The sequence below is a fragment of the Triticum aestivum genome, chromosome 7A (genome assembly GCF_018294505.1).
Source record: "Triticum aestivum cultivar Chinese Spring chromosome 7A, IWGSC CS RefSeq v2.1, whole genome shotgun sequence".
NCBI lineage: Eukaryota > Viridiplantae > Streptophyta > Magnoliopsida > Poales > Poaceae > Triticum > Triticum aestivum.
The window spans coordinates 364822226-364833435 of NC_057812.1; the positions used below are offsets into that span (position 1 = coordinate 364822226).

At 44.3% G+C, this 11210-nt stretch overlaps 1 protein-coding gene and 1 long non-coding RNA gene across 4 annotated transcripts; one reads left to right on the forward strand and one right to left on the reverse strand.

Annotated features, from left to right (window-relative positions):
- Positions 1–1318: 1318 nt before the first annotated feature.
- LOC123150381 (uncharacterized) lies at positions 1319–3717 on the reverse strand. The gene is made up of 3 exons (XR_006475075.1): positions 3343–3717; positions 2007–3143; positions 1319–1721 (listed from the first exon to the last, which is right to left on the reverse strand). It is a non-coding gene; the product is annotated as an uncharacterized lncRNA (long non-coding RNA).
- Positions 3718–4894: 1177 nt separating this feature from the next.
- On the forward strand, positions 4895–10926 carry LOC123154886 (golgin candidate 3). 3 transcript variants are annotated; one of them, XM_044573503.1, is made up of 15 exons: positions 4896–5240; positions 5976–6074; positions 6362–6451; positions 6534–6680; positions 6867–6999; positions 7095–7159; positions 7494–7664; positions 7817–7921; positions 8306–8413; positions 8626–8922; positions 9021–9086; positions 9318–9520; positions 9961–10015; positions 10108–10293; positions 10464–10926. In XM_044573503.1, the coding sequence occupies exons 1-15, from the start codon at positions 5058–5060 to the stop codon at positions 10719–10721; spliced, it is 2166 nt and encodes a 721-aa protein (XP_044429438.1). In that variant the 5' UTR covers positions 4896–5057; the 3' UTR covers positions 10722–10926. The 3 variants fall into 3 exon arrangements, with proteins under 3 accessions (XP_044429439.1, XP_044429438.1, XP_044429440.1); XM_044573504.1 differs by lacking the exon at positions 7494–7664 and having other exon boundaries at positions 4895–5240; XM_044573505.1 differs by lacking the exons at positions 6362–6451; positions 6534–6680.
- The last annotated feature ends 284 nt before the right edge of the window (positions 10927–11210 follow it).

The following is an 11210-nucleotide window of genomic DNA, read 5'->3' on the forward strand; positions in this document are numbered from 1 at the left end:
CTCCTGCAAGGAAACACGAATCGGAAACTAGATGGATCTCGAAAACACACCTAATATGCAAGGAACTCGGATTGGTGGTGGATATATGGTGGTGGTATATGGCAGCGGTGGTGGTATATGGCAGCGGTGGTAATATATGGATATGGATCGGTGGTGGTATATGGATACGGATTGGTGGTGGTATATGGATACGGATTCGGAGCGGTGGTGGTAGGTGACAGGGGCGATGATGATGGTGCGATGGCGGCGTGACAACTTATGACTAAAACTCGAAACTCTAAAAGACTAACGCTAAGACCAGCAACTAGACACGAGGATGCAACCGCAAATTCAACAAAGCAAAACCCTAAAAAGATTATGCAAAGGCTCAGATTGGTTCGGATATGATGAACTAACCCTAATTTTTTTTGGCTTTTTCGTGGACTGTAGGTATGAAGAACAGACTCGATCTAAACTACGAAAAACTGTAAAATCTCACCGAGCAACCTGGAAATCTGATACCACTTGATAGAGGCAAAGGTGTCCCGTCTTTCGATGAGATGATGGATATCGCTTTGGTGGCAGTCGACTTTGACGATCCGACTACGAACGTGCGAGGACGTCGCGCCTTAGCAATCGCTAAACCAACTCCGAGAGGTTATTGACCACGCCGGAGCACGATCAACCTGACCACGAGGGTCTGTTTCCTGCGAGCAAACGAAGAACAAGCAAGAAACTGAGATTGCAATCTGGATATTGCGAATATAAGATGAAAGCTTTATTGATCAAGGTGGGGTTCTGTGACGCCTTTGTCTGGTCGTTGAACACAAACGAAGTACGCGAAGTTGCAGCTATGGCGAACTTTTAATCTAAACAAAACCCAAAGTCTAAACGATGCCCTAAGGGCTGTATATATGGAGGAAGAGGGGGGAATTTCGTGGCCCTTGGTGGAGGGGTCCGAAATCAACCCTATCTCTTGTTTCCCCACACATACGGACTCTAAAAATAGCCTATACTTATGTATTTCGAAATTACATGGGCCTGGCCCAATAATAAGGTGACGCAGCACCTAAAATAGCCTCGGGACGAAATTTATGAAGTGGCATCTTGTATATTTCGTCCAAGGCTTCATGCACCCATTATGGTGGCTTCAAAGTCCTGAAATCATCACTTGTAACTCCGTTCTTGTTCCCCTTGCGCATGCCATCATCTCCATGCTTGTTCTTGCTCCAATGTTCATCCTTCTCCAAGCTAGGCCCTTCACTTGTAAGCAAAACAAATGTATCCAATTTAGGCAGCATCATATTCTCATGAACATTAGAATCATTACCAAGAAACGAAAGTACCTGGTAATTTAGTTGGCGTGCACGAGCTCTAGTAATTGGTCCAGTATGTATAGCAGCAGGGGCTGTGGGTGTAACAATTGTATTGATGTCCTCATCAGGTGAGGTGTAGGGGGGGTGGATCCCGGCCAAGAAGGAAGGAGGGACGAACCTGGGGCCGCCAGAGACGCGCCGGCGAAGGCCTGCCCGAAACCCTAGCCACGGGGGTAGGGTTGTGAGCGGGCGATAGAGGCCGGGAGCGGAGAATCTGGCCGGGGGGGAGGGAGGCGCGGACCATGGGGAGCTCGGAGGCGTGTTGCGTGGCGTCGGAGAAGCGGTCGACGTGGGTGGTCGCGGCGGCTTCATGAGCGAGATGGGGAGGGGGCGAGCCCCTGCTTCGTGTTTTTTTTCTTTACAAATCTGCTTGGACCGCGGGTTGAAGACCCCAAATCAGAGGGGCTTTTTTGCATAAATGAAATGTTTTCTCATATATGCCACTTAAAATAGGATTCCTGGTCGAATACGTAATTCAGCAGTGACTTTTTTTGCAAAAAAGCCTACGACGGACGACCAAAAAGCAATCGTTGGTTTGTTATTACTAGCAAACATACCCGTGCATTCCAACGGGAAAACGCAGGGCATGAAAATTAGGTTCAGATATATAAAAATTCTAGTGGTGCAATATCAATCATGTTGAACATGTACCTTTATGATCCTAGATAGCATTGGCGGTTTTTTTACCGTTAAAATAATTCTTTTTCTTCCTCCACCTATTATCTCAACCTCTCAGTTCCAACCCGTGGCTGCAGGAAATGGCACCTCAGATAGCAATGCGCTACATGAACACCATCGAATAAATGGAAGCAATAGTCTTCGGTCACCTTACCTGGTACGTGTCTTTGCATATTAGTTTTGAATATGCAAGAAAGATTTTCTATAGTCTAAGAATTTATCATCAAGCTTGGTGCATAAAGGTGTAAGGATAACAAAAAGGGCCAAAGGGGCATACGTGATTTGTACCACAAGTGGTCCCTATGCAAGCTGAAAGTTATCAGTATAATCAAATCTATTGTTGGATAAATAATTTTTATACAGTCTTAAGATAAATATTCCCTATACCCACGAATACTTATAGTTTGTATATAATACTGAAATATATAATAGTTCAATTTCAAAAAGGTACATTTTGTAATATGTATTATTAAAAACTTATAAATGTATTCAGTTTTCTCTAATGCTATGAATTTTTCAACACCATTCTTTGTTGGTCTAGTAATCAAGAATATGTGCTGCTGATTGCCTCTTATAAGGAGCAGAGAGCAAATGTCTACCATACAGAGTCATGGGCGATAGCAAAACCTGACCAACAATCTTCCTTCGTTGATTGGTTATGTATAAATATAAATCATCTCTCATGCCTTCCATTCGCATGTTATATCGCAGCATTGCATAACTCCTACATATATCTGACGAAGAACTATATGTGGACCTGCAGCCAAACAAATAAACTGAACATGAGCTATATGTCAGAACCTCCATTTGGTGCCATGCATATCATTATTGGCCACGAGCTCAGGAACTCTTGGGACGGCCTCTGCAGGTCGTAATCCTTCACAGGCCAACCAAAAAAGCCACTACCAAGTCACCTAGAGGTAACAAAATCTCTTGGTCTCCAGCGCCATGTAGCAGAAGAGAGAAGCCCCCCTGCATGCTGGTGTCAGAAGCAATGAGCGTCTTGTAGAACATGCAGGGTGTCCGGGCTGGACACTTTCACGACATCGGTGTCCTCTCCGCCAGTCCCAAATTTCCTTGTTGTTCCCTCTCCTTCAAGCATTAGCTTTCCTGTAAACATTACCAACGTAGATCTTTGATGATTCAATTGATATTAACCATGTCTAAATTCAGATGAGTGTGCCAATCCCTCCCTCCCTGCCCCAACCACCAGTGGTAGCGGTGGGATCCGACTCCAAGCGCTGACTTGGCAGCGGGATCCGGCAACCAGCTCTGAATGCCCGTCTTTCTCGGGAAAGAAGAGTTGTACCTCGAGTGTGACGATGATGATAAGGACAACATCGCGCCGTTGGTGGCACGACTGGTCGGGGGTGGAGCTGGGTGAAGTGGCGGGGGCGCGTGGCCGAGGGGGATGCGAGGGGCGCGTGGCCGGGGGCGGCGTGCATTGCCGGCGGCAGAAGGCGCAGGGCGAGGTGCAGCCGTTGGATCGTGCTCGTATTCCGTAGCGGCGGCGCCGCCATCTCTACCTGATGCTCTTCAACTCCATAACCCCACAATCCCAGCCGCTATCGCGCCAATGCTCCGGAGGCGTCTTGAAATCGATGACTTGTTTAGGTCGAAGCCAATTTTGACCATAGCGGAGCCTCCCAGGCTGTAAAGGAATCTGCTTCAAGTTGTAGACGAATCGGGATTTCCTTTTTTTAGAGAAAAAACTGGCGAAGCAACGGGGGCAGTAGTCCAATAGAGAGGAGGCAGCATGGGCCGAGCCCTACGCAACGATGTGGCCCGGTTCGTTAGCTCGAGACAGGAAAAAACAGAGGCCGAATCATTTTCTTTTCTTACAGGTAGATGCGGGTTTATTAGTCAAATCTACATATTTTTTAAAAAAAATAGTGCGGTGAGCGGGTAGAAGCAATAGCGGTTTTATTATTGGAAAATTGCTTAATTTCAACCAGATGAAAATTCTCTCATGTAAACCCCTCTCTCCGCTCACCACGTGTCCCGCCCACCGCTCCCACCTTATCTTCTCCCTCCAGCCTTATCTTCTCCACCCATCGCTTCCTTCCTTTTCCCCCTTTTCTCGTTCAATGGCAGAGGAGAGGCAATAAGAGCAGCCTGATTCATCCTCATCCCGCCGGGGCTGCAGTAGAGCGCGAGCGAGGTTGTCGAAGGTCTGTCGTGGCTGCATTGAAGCGCCACCGGAGCTGCATCACAGCTTCCGCTGTCATCGTCGTGCGTTACGTCGTAGCGCCTGCCATGGCCGCCGCAAGGGAGCGAGGTTGTTGAAGCTCCGCCGCGGTTGCATTGAAGTGCCACCGGAGCTGCATCGCAGCTCCCGCCGCCACCGGCCGCGTTGCAATGGAGCGTGCCAGGAGGCTGCAATGGACCACGCCAGCTGCAATGAAGCTCCGCCGCGGCTGCAATGGAGCACGACGGGGGCAGTAATGGAGTTTCGCCGAGACGCCGACGGTGCTGCGTCGGAGCTTTTTTTTCGTGTGGTCGTCGGCGTTGCGTTGAGCTTGTTTTCCATCGTCTCCAGTGCGGCTGCGTTGGAGCTGTGCCGGTGGCTCCGGTACTGTGAGGTCGCCGACGCAGGCGCCATAGTGAGGTGGGATTGATGGCGAGCACCATTGTTGTGTTCACTGCAGAGGAGGCACAATGGGATTGATGACGAGCTGCTGCGTGCGATTTTTCTGTGTTGACGTGATCTAAGGGCTACACATGGGGCAATTTGACGGCCACGCGACGGCTCATCCAACGGCTCGCGAGGCGTTTTACAATTGCCTCGCGTGAGCCGTCAGCTGGACGACGCCTAGCACTGGCCTTTATTATTAGGGCAAGATAACATAGATTGAGGAAGGGGAAAAGAAACATGTCTTTATCTCTAACCTTTTCCGTTAGTCACTCCTCCCACCTCTCACAGATCTCCTCCTCCTCGCCTGAACCCGCCACTTCGGCCCCGAACCCTAACCCTGCGCGCTCCCGTAGGATCCAACCGGCCATCAAGCGGTGGCGCTATCGTAGATGCGGAGCTCTATAGCGACCTATCGGGAGAGCCTCTCCCGGCTCGCTGGCGAGGTCGACGACGCCACGGCAGACGAGATCCCCGCGCCGTGGCCATCTCGGCGCGGAGACAACGCCCCTACGCCTCCGTCGTCCGGGCGGCGGAGGCGGTACACCCGCCCGGACCCCGCTGAGCCGGACGAGGTAACGGGCCCTTCCTTATTCTGCCCACGCACGTCTCGTCTCGTGTTAAAATGGTCGGAGTAGAGGCTCCCACGAGACATGTTCTTGTTTGCCCGATGCTGTTCGTTCGCGAGTCTGAGTGCATATACTTGTTAGATATATAAATAGCCTAGCCCGCACACGCCTGATATTAGAAGGCAATTCGTGCTGATGAGCTAACCCTTGCTATTTGACTACTTTGTGGGATGCTGTAGTTGTAGTCTGTTAACAGATACTCCCTCTGTAAAGAAATATAAGAGCGTTTAGATCACTACTTACGGAGGGAGTACTTTCCTTGGAAATTCACTCAATAAGGGAAATAAAATGGTTAGGCTAGTGGTTAGCTAAAGGTATTGGGAAGTGAACCATCTCTGAAGAGAAGGTATGTTCCAAATGAATTTGGTATGTGGTGATATGTTAACTGTGCATCTTAGTCTGACAATGTCTATCTGATCCAAGTGAAGTATATGTTGCTACCTATAAGTATTTTAATAACAGGGTTTTTGTTAGATGTTATTGATGTTCCATCACTCTCCAAATGTTGGATCGCATAGCAAACTATTATTTGGTATGGTTGGGCAAGGCTTTAATGCATGGTTGCATGATTTGGACTTGTTATGAACACATATTCGTGCTGTATTTCTATGTGGCTAACTGTGGAAGTAGAGCAGTATCAGTGCAGTGCCCCCTGATGCAATAGCATTTTTTTTGCTGTAGATTTCTAAACTCAAGGAAGATATTGAAAAAATTCAAGCTTCTGAGGCTGAAATAAAGGCATTGTCCTTCAATTATGCTGCCATGTTGAAGGAAAAGGAGGTATGCATGATTGGAAGGTCCCCCCCCCCCCCCCCCCCCCACACACACACAAAAAAAAAAAACCCTATTGCGTATCTGTTTATCAGAATCAGATTGCTGATGCTGAAAACATTGTTTTTTAGATGGTAGACGCATGCATTGAGCTTCTTTGGTGGTTTAGTGCCAGTAAAACAGTTAATTCGTTTAATGGTAAACTGGTGATGACATTTGAAAGCATACAATATCAACTCGGTGACAATATGGCTCACAATATTTCTGAGCATCCAGCGGTGCATATGTTATGACAGGAGCAACTGGTAAAACTTCGTGATGAAAATGGCTCATTGAGAAGAAGTATGGAGAGCTCTAACTATAAGGCAGCCTCAGGCAATTCTAATGTAATCGAGTAATTTGATATCCACATCTAGTACTGATCACTTAGCATGCTGTATGCCATGTCACCAACTTCAGTTTTTATAGGGTACTTTGCAAAGATCACCTAGCAGAATGCGAAGGAACACAGATCAAGAAAAAACATCGAGTGTCTTAAAACAGAATGGGTATGGTGGTGGTGCTTCACAGGTTATACAGAAAAATGGTCCGCACCCACTGCCAGTGCATTGTAAGGTATAGCTATAAGCAGTGTCATCACGGCATTATTAATCTATAAATTCATAACTTATATTGTGTTCACGCTTCACTCCTCTTTGGATGTTATTGACAAGATTGTGTTTTGTTCTATCATTACCTGTTAAGAACAGCACGCTGCAAGAAACAACTATTATTCTTTCTTGAATGCATATTATGTTACAGGGAGATGCACTGGTGGAAGAAAGAGCATATTTTGCTTCTAAACAGGCTAGTCTTGAAAATGAAATTAAACAATTGAAACAGCAACTCAGGTGCTATTCAAACAAAGAAGATGATACAACACGGAGGTTAGAAGGTATGTCAGTGCGAAACCTAAGCTGTTCCAACTTGAAGTAGTTTGCACAACATCTTGTATTTTTTCTTCTGTTGAAATATATTATTTCCCCTCAGATGAAAACAAGAGGAACGAATTTCTTCAGCAGCAGCTAAATGAACTGAAGGTCGATAGAGAGATGGTAAGCTCATAGTTAATATAAATAGAAGAGAAATTGATACATTAATTATCTGCTCCTCGGGTCTGTATATGCTTCTCTAGCATTGGAATTCCTGTCCTGCATTTAGATGACAGATAGGACTCCGTGGTTATATTTATCTGGTTACCCATGTTTTTAAGGCGTCCTGCCTTGGACGCTTAGGCGGCAAGGCGCCCTGGCAACGCCTTACATTTTTACCCATCTTATGCGCCTAGGCGTCAAGGCGCTGGCTGCCTGCTGTAGGGTGCCTTACCGCCATAAGAACATTGCTGGCTACGTATGGAATAATGAACGTGCTGTATTTACACGTTCACAGGTAGCAACTACCATGGAAGAGTTACATAAGGAATTAAGTGAGAAGAAAGCAGAGTTGAGATGCCTGCAAGATGAGTTGAGTACAAGGGACAGTGAGCGTGCATCAGATGGATCTCTTCAAAGCCTTCGAAGTATGGTGATGGCTCTACAGAAGGAGAATTCAGATTTGAAGGTCTAAATTAATGTAGCAATTGCGTAAATGTTTAAGTAATGCTTAAAAGTGATTATATATTTACTGCAGTTTTACGAATATTGTTATGCCGTAACTGTAACTGGACTCATTATGTGGCTGAGGAATCTGACAGCAGTCTTTTGCTTCTGCAGATAGCGAAGGGCAGCCTTGACAAAGAGCTCGTTACTATGGAAAGCACAACACAAAAAGTTGACAATAGTACTTCTGATGTTGACAATTTTTCTGATGTGGAGAAGGTAAAATATTCTTCAGTTGTGATTTACACATATTACAAATATATAATAATTTGGAATGTGGTAGCTCATGAAGACACATGAGATAGACTGCTAAGCATCCTATTGTTTTATTTGTTAGGTTCAGATCTTTGAAGTGAAATTATAACCTTAATGTATACTCCCAAAGTCCCAATTTTGTACTTTGGTAAAGTAAAATTTCTACAATTTAGCTAGTAAGAGAGCAATCTTACACTGTCAAAAGTAATAGGCTGTACATTTCACTATGGATACCTTTTAACCCAAGTTATGGACCTGCAACATATGGTTTTGTTAGTGTGCGGTATAGCTATATATAAATTGTCAAGGGAACAAAAATACTAATGTGCTTGTAGTAACTCTATGAAGGTCAAGGACGAGATGGCTTCATTGAAGAAAGCTTTACAGGGTGCTTTTCATGAGCGAGACAGAGCATTACAAAATTTGTCTCGGCTGAAGCAGCATTTGTTAGATAAGGTAACACTAGTCTCAATTTTTAGTTCCCACACTTGGAATTCAGCTACCCGAATAAGATGGAGAGAGGATTAGGTTGTGCAGAAGCTATTCCACATAACTTCATTTGAACAATGTAGCATGTTGCGTGCTTTACGCAAAAACTCATCTGCTTAAAAGGAAATAGAATGATGTGGTAGTATCATTCTTAATAGCAAACTTGTTATTCTTTGTAGGACCTTGAAGACCAAGAAAAGATGGATGAAGATAGCAAAGTCATTGAAGAGTTGCGGGCAATCTGTGAGCAGCAAAGAGCTCATATAGTGCAGTTAGAGAGGGCATCAAAGGTTGAGATGACAAAGCAGGAGGAGAGTAAGAAGACCATAAATGATGAACGCTCGAGGTCAAATGAACAGATAGAAGATCTGCAATACAAGCTTGCAAACTGTATGAATGCACTTGAATCAAAAGATCAGGAACTGCTTAATCTGCAGAGTGCCCTTGGACAGTACTATGCCGAGAGTGAAGCAAAGGTGATCGGAACGTTTCAAACTATCCTTGCTTTGAAGCCTAATGTTCTATATTTGCAAGATTTCAGCTTGATTTTTGTGCACTTTTACATATGATACAGGAGCGACTTGGGGATGATTTAGCTATGGCTAGAGAAGCATTGGCTAAATTATCTGAGTCACTGAAGGTAAGAACTGCTAATACCTCCACTTTACTTTAGCAAGCATTTCTCAACTTTGGAACATACTATTATCAGTATAATTCAACTCATTTTCACCCTGATTGAATTTCTTTTGAGTGAAGGCGTTTGTAGTAAAGAAAATATGCTTCTTAGTGCGTGTACTTTGATTTCTAAGCAGTGCAAGAATGTTATGCTGCCATTTCTGAATGTCATCACTAAAGCTATTAGATTTTGCAGGTGGCAAATCAAGGAATTGAAATTTCAAGAAGGGAAAAGGACGAGGTAGTTGCCAAACTTTCTCAAGCCGAGAAGATGTTAGCGGATGGGAAGCGCTCCCTGCAGAAGCTTGAGGATGACAATTCAAGATTAAGGCATGCGCTAGAACAAAGCATGACAACAGTCAATAGGATGTCACTTGATTCAGATAACTCTGTTGACAGGTGCTGACTATTGTCCCCTCTGATGGTTTTCATGAATACGTATGTCCACACAGATGATATTTGTTTTATGCATTGAAACAGGGTCTGGCATACTACATACTGTGTGGAAGCCTACTATGTATACCTTAAAAACATTCAGAATTTTGCAGAACAATCATGTACACAGTAAATCCTACCAATAATTTTTTGGGCTCAATCCTTTTTAGAAAAAATAAATACAGAAGGTGGAATAACCAATATTTAGTGATTGGCACTTGTCTGCTGACTATTTGGTGGCCATATTGTGACATCTGTTAATGCCAAACATATCTGAAAATGGTGATCATATTTATGCTAAAGTTTTCTTTCTGCAGGATGTTCCAACTGGATGTATATGCCTGTTTGTGCTTTTATTTCCGCATGAGCTACGTGGATATATGATAAGTGAATTTCTCTTGCAGACGAATTGTGATCAAACTACTAGTTACATACTTCCAACGGAATCACAGCAAAGAGGTGATTGGCTCCTTCAAATTATTTATGGTATCATGAAACTCATCAACTCGAAAATTCTCATCAAGTAATATCCAAATATTGGGTACATCCAGGTATTGGATCTTATGGTTCGCATGCTTGGCTTCTCTGAGGAGGACAAGCAAAGAATTGGTTCTGCACAGAGCAATGTTGGTAAGGTTGTTGTCCGTGGTGTTTTGGGTCTTCCTGGGCGTCTAGTTGGAGGATTTGTTGGTGGAAATTCAGCAGGAAAATCTACACATGCACCCCAGGATAACCAGGTGGGATCTTTTTGTCATTTGTTCTTTCCATGATGATGTGATCATATCTCTGTTGCATCAAAAAATGGCAGCCACATAAAAAGTCAGAAACAAGTGACATTCTAAGTTTGGTTAAATTATAACTTAGTGCTACTTGTTTTCTCAATACCCTAAGTTCCAAATATTTGCAGTCCTTCGCAGATCTCTGGGTGGACTTTCTACTCAAGGAGACAGAAGAAAGGGAGAAACAAAAAGCTTCGGAAGCCGCTGCAAGGCTTTCACATGAAGAAAACCAAACTACCAGTAGGAGTGCATCAAATTTACAAGCGTCACAGCACATTGCAAATCCTGGCCTTTCCACAAAGCCACATCAGTTTGATCGTCCAGATTCCGATGAATTCCGCATGGTTCCACTTGCGCCCATGTATCATCCATGCAGACGCCTTTAAAATGATCTGAACCAAGTATATAGTGCTGGATGACTTATTTCCTTTGAGCTATTCATTTCATTTGTTGACAATGTGGCAATTTTAGTCAATTCGAAGTTTTTATTCTCTCTCCCCTCTTGGTGGCATCTAAGGAAATATGTAAATGGGCCCTGTCAGTCAACAAAAGGAACAATTCACTATACAATGTATGTATGCTTGCTGTCTACCGGACCAGTTGCCATGTGTTCTTGAATTGTCTGACTCTTTTACAACTAAATTTGCCATCCAAAAGGGTGTTGCCATGTTTGAAAACTAAAGTTGCCATTCTTGTGTTACTGGACTTGTCATAAAAAATGTTCGGAGTTGCCATGTGTTCTTGAATTGTCATCCTCGTGTCATTAAACTTACCCACGCTCCTACATTATAAAAGTTATAACCATCCCAAGCTTGCCTACGTGCTACATTGTTTAGACTCCTCGAGTGTCATTCTTCTTCAAGGGACTCTTGCTG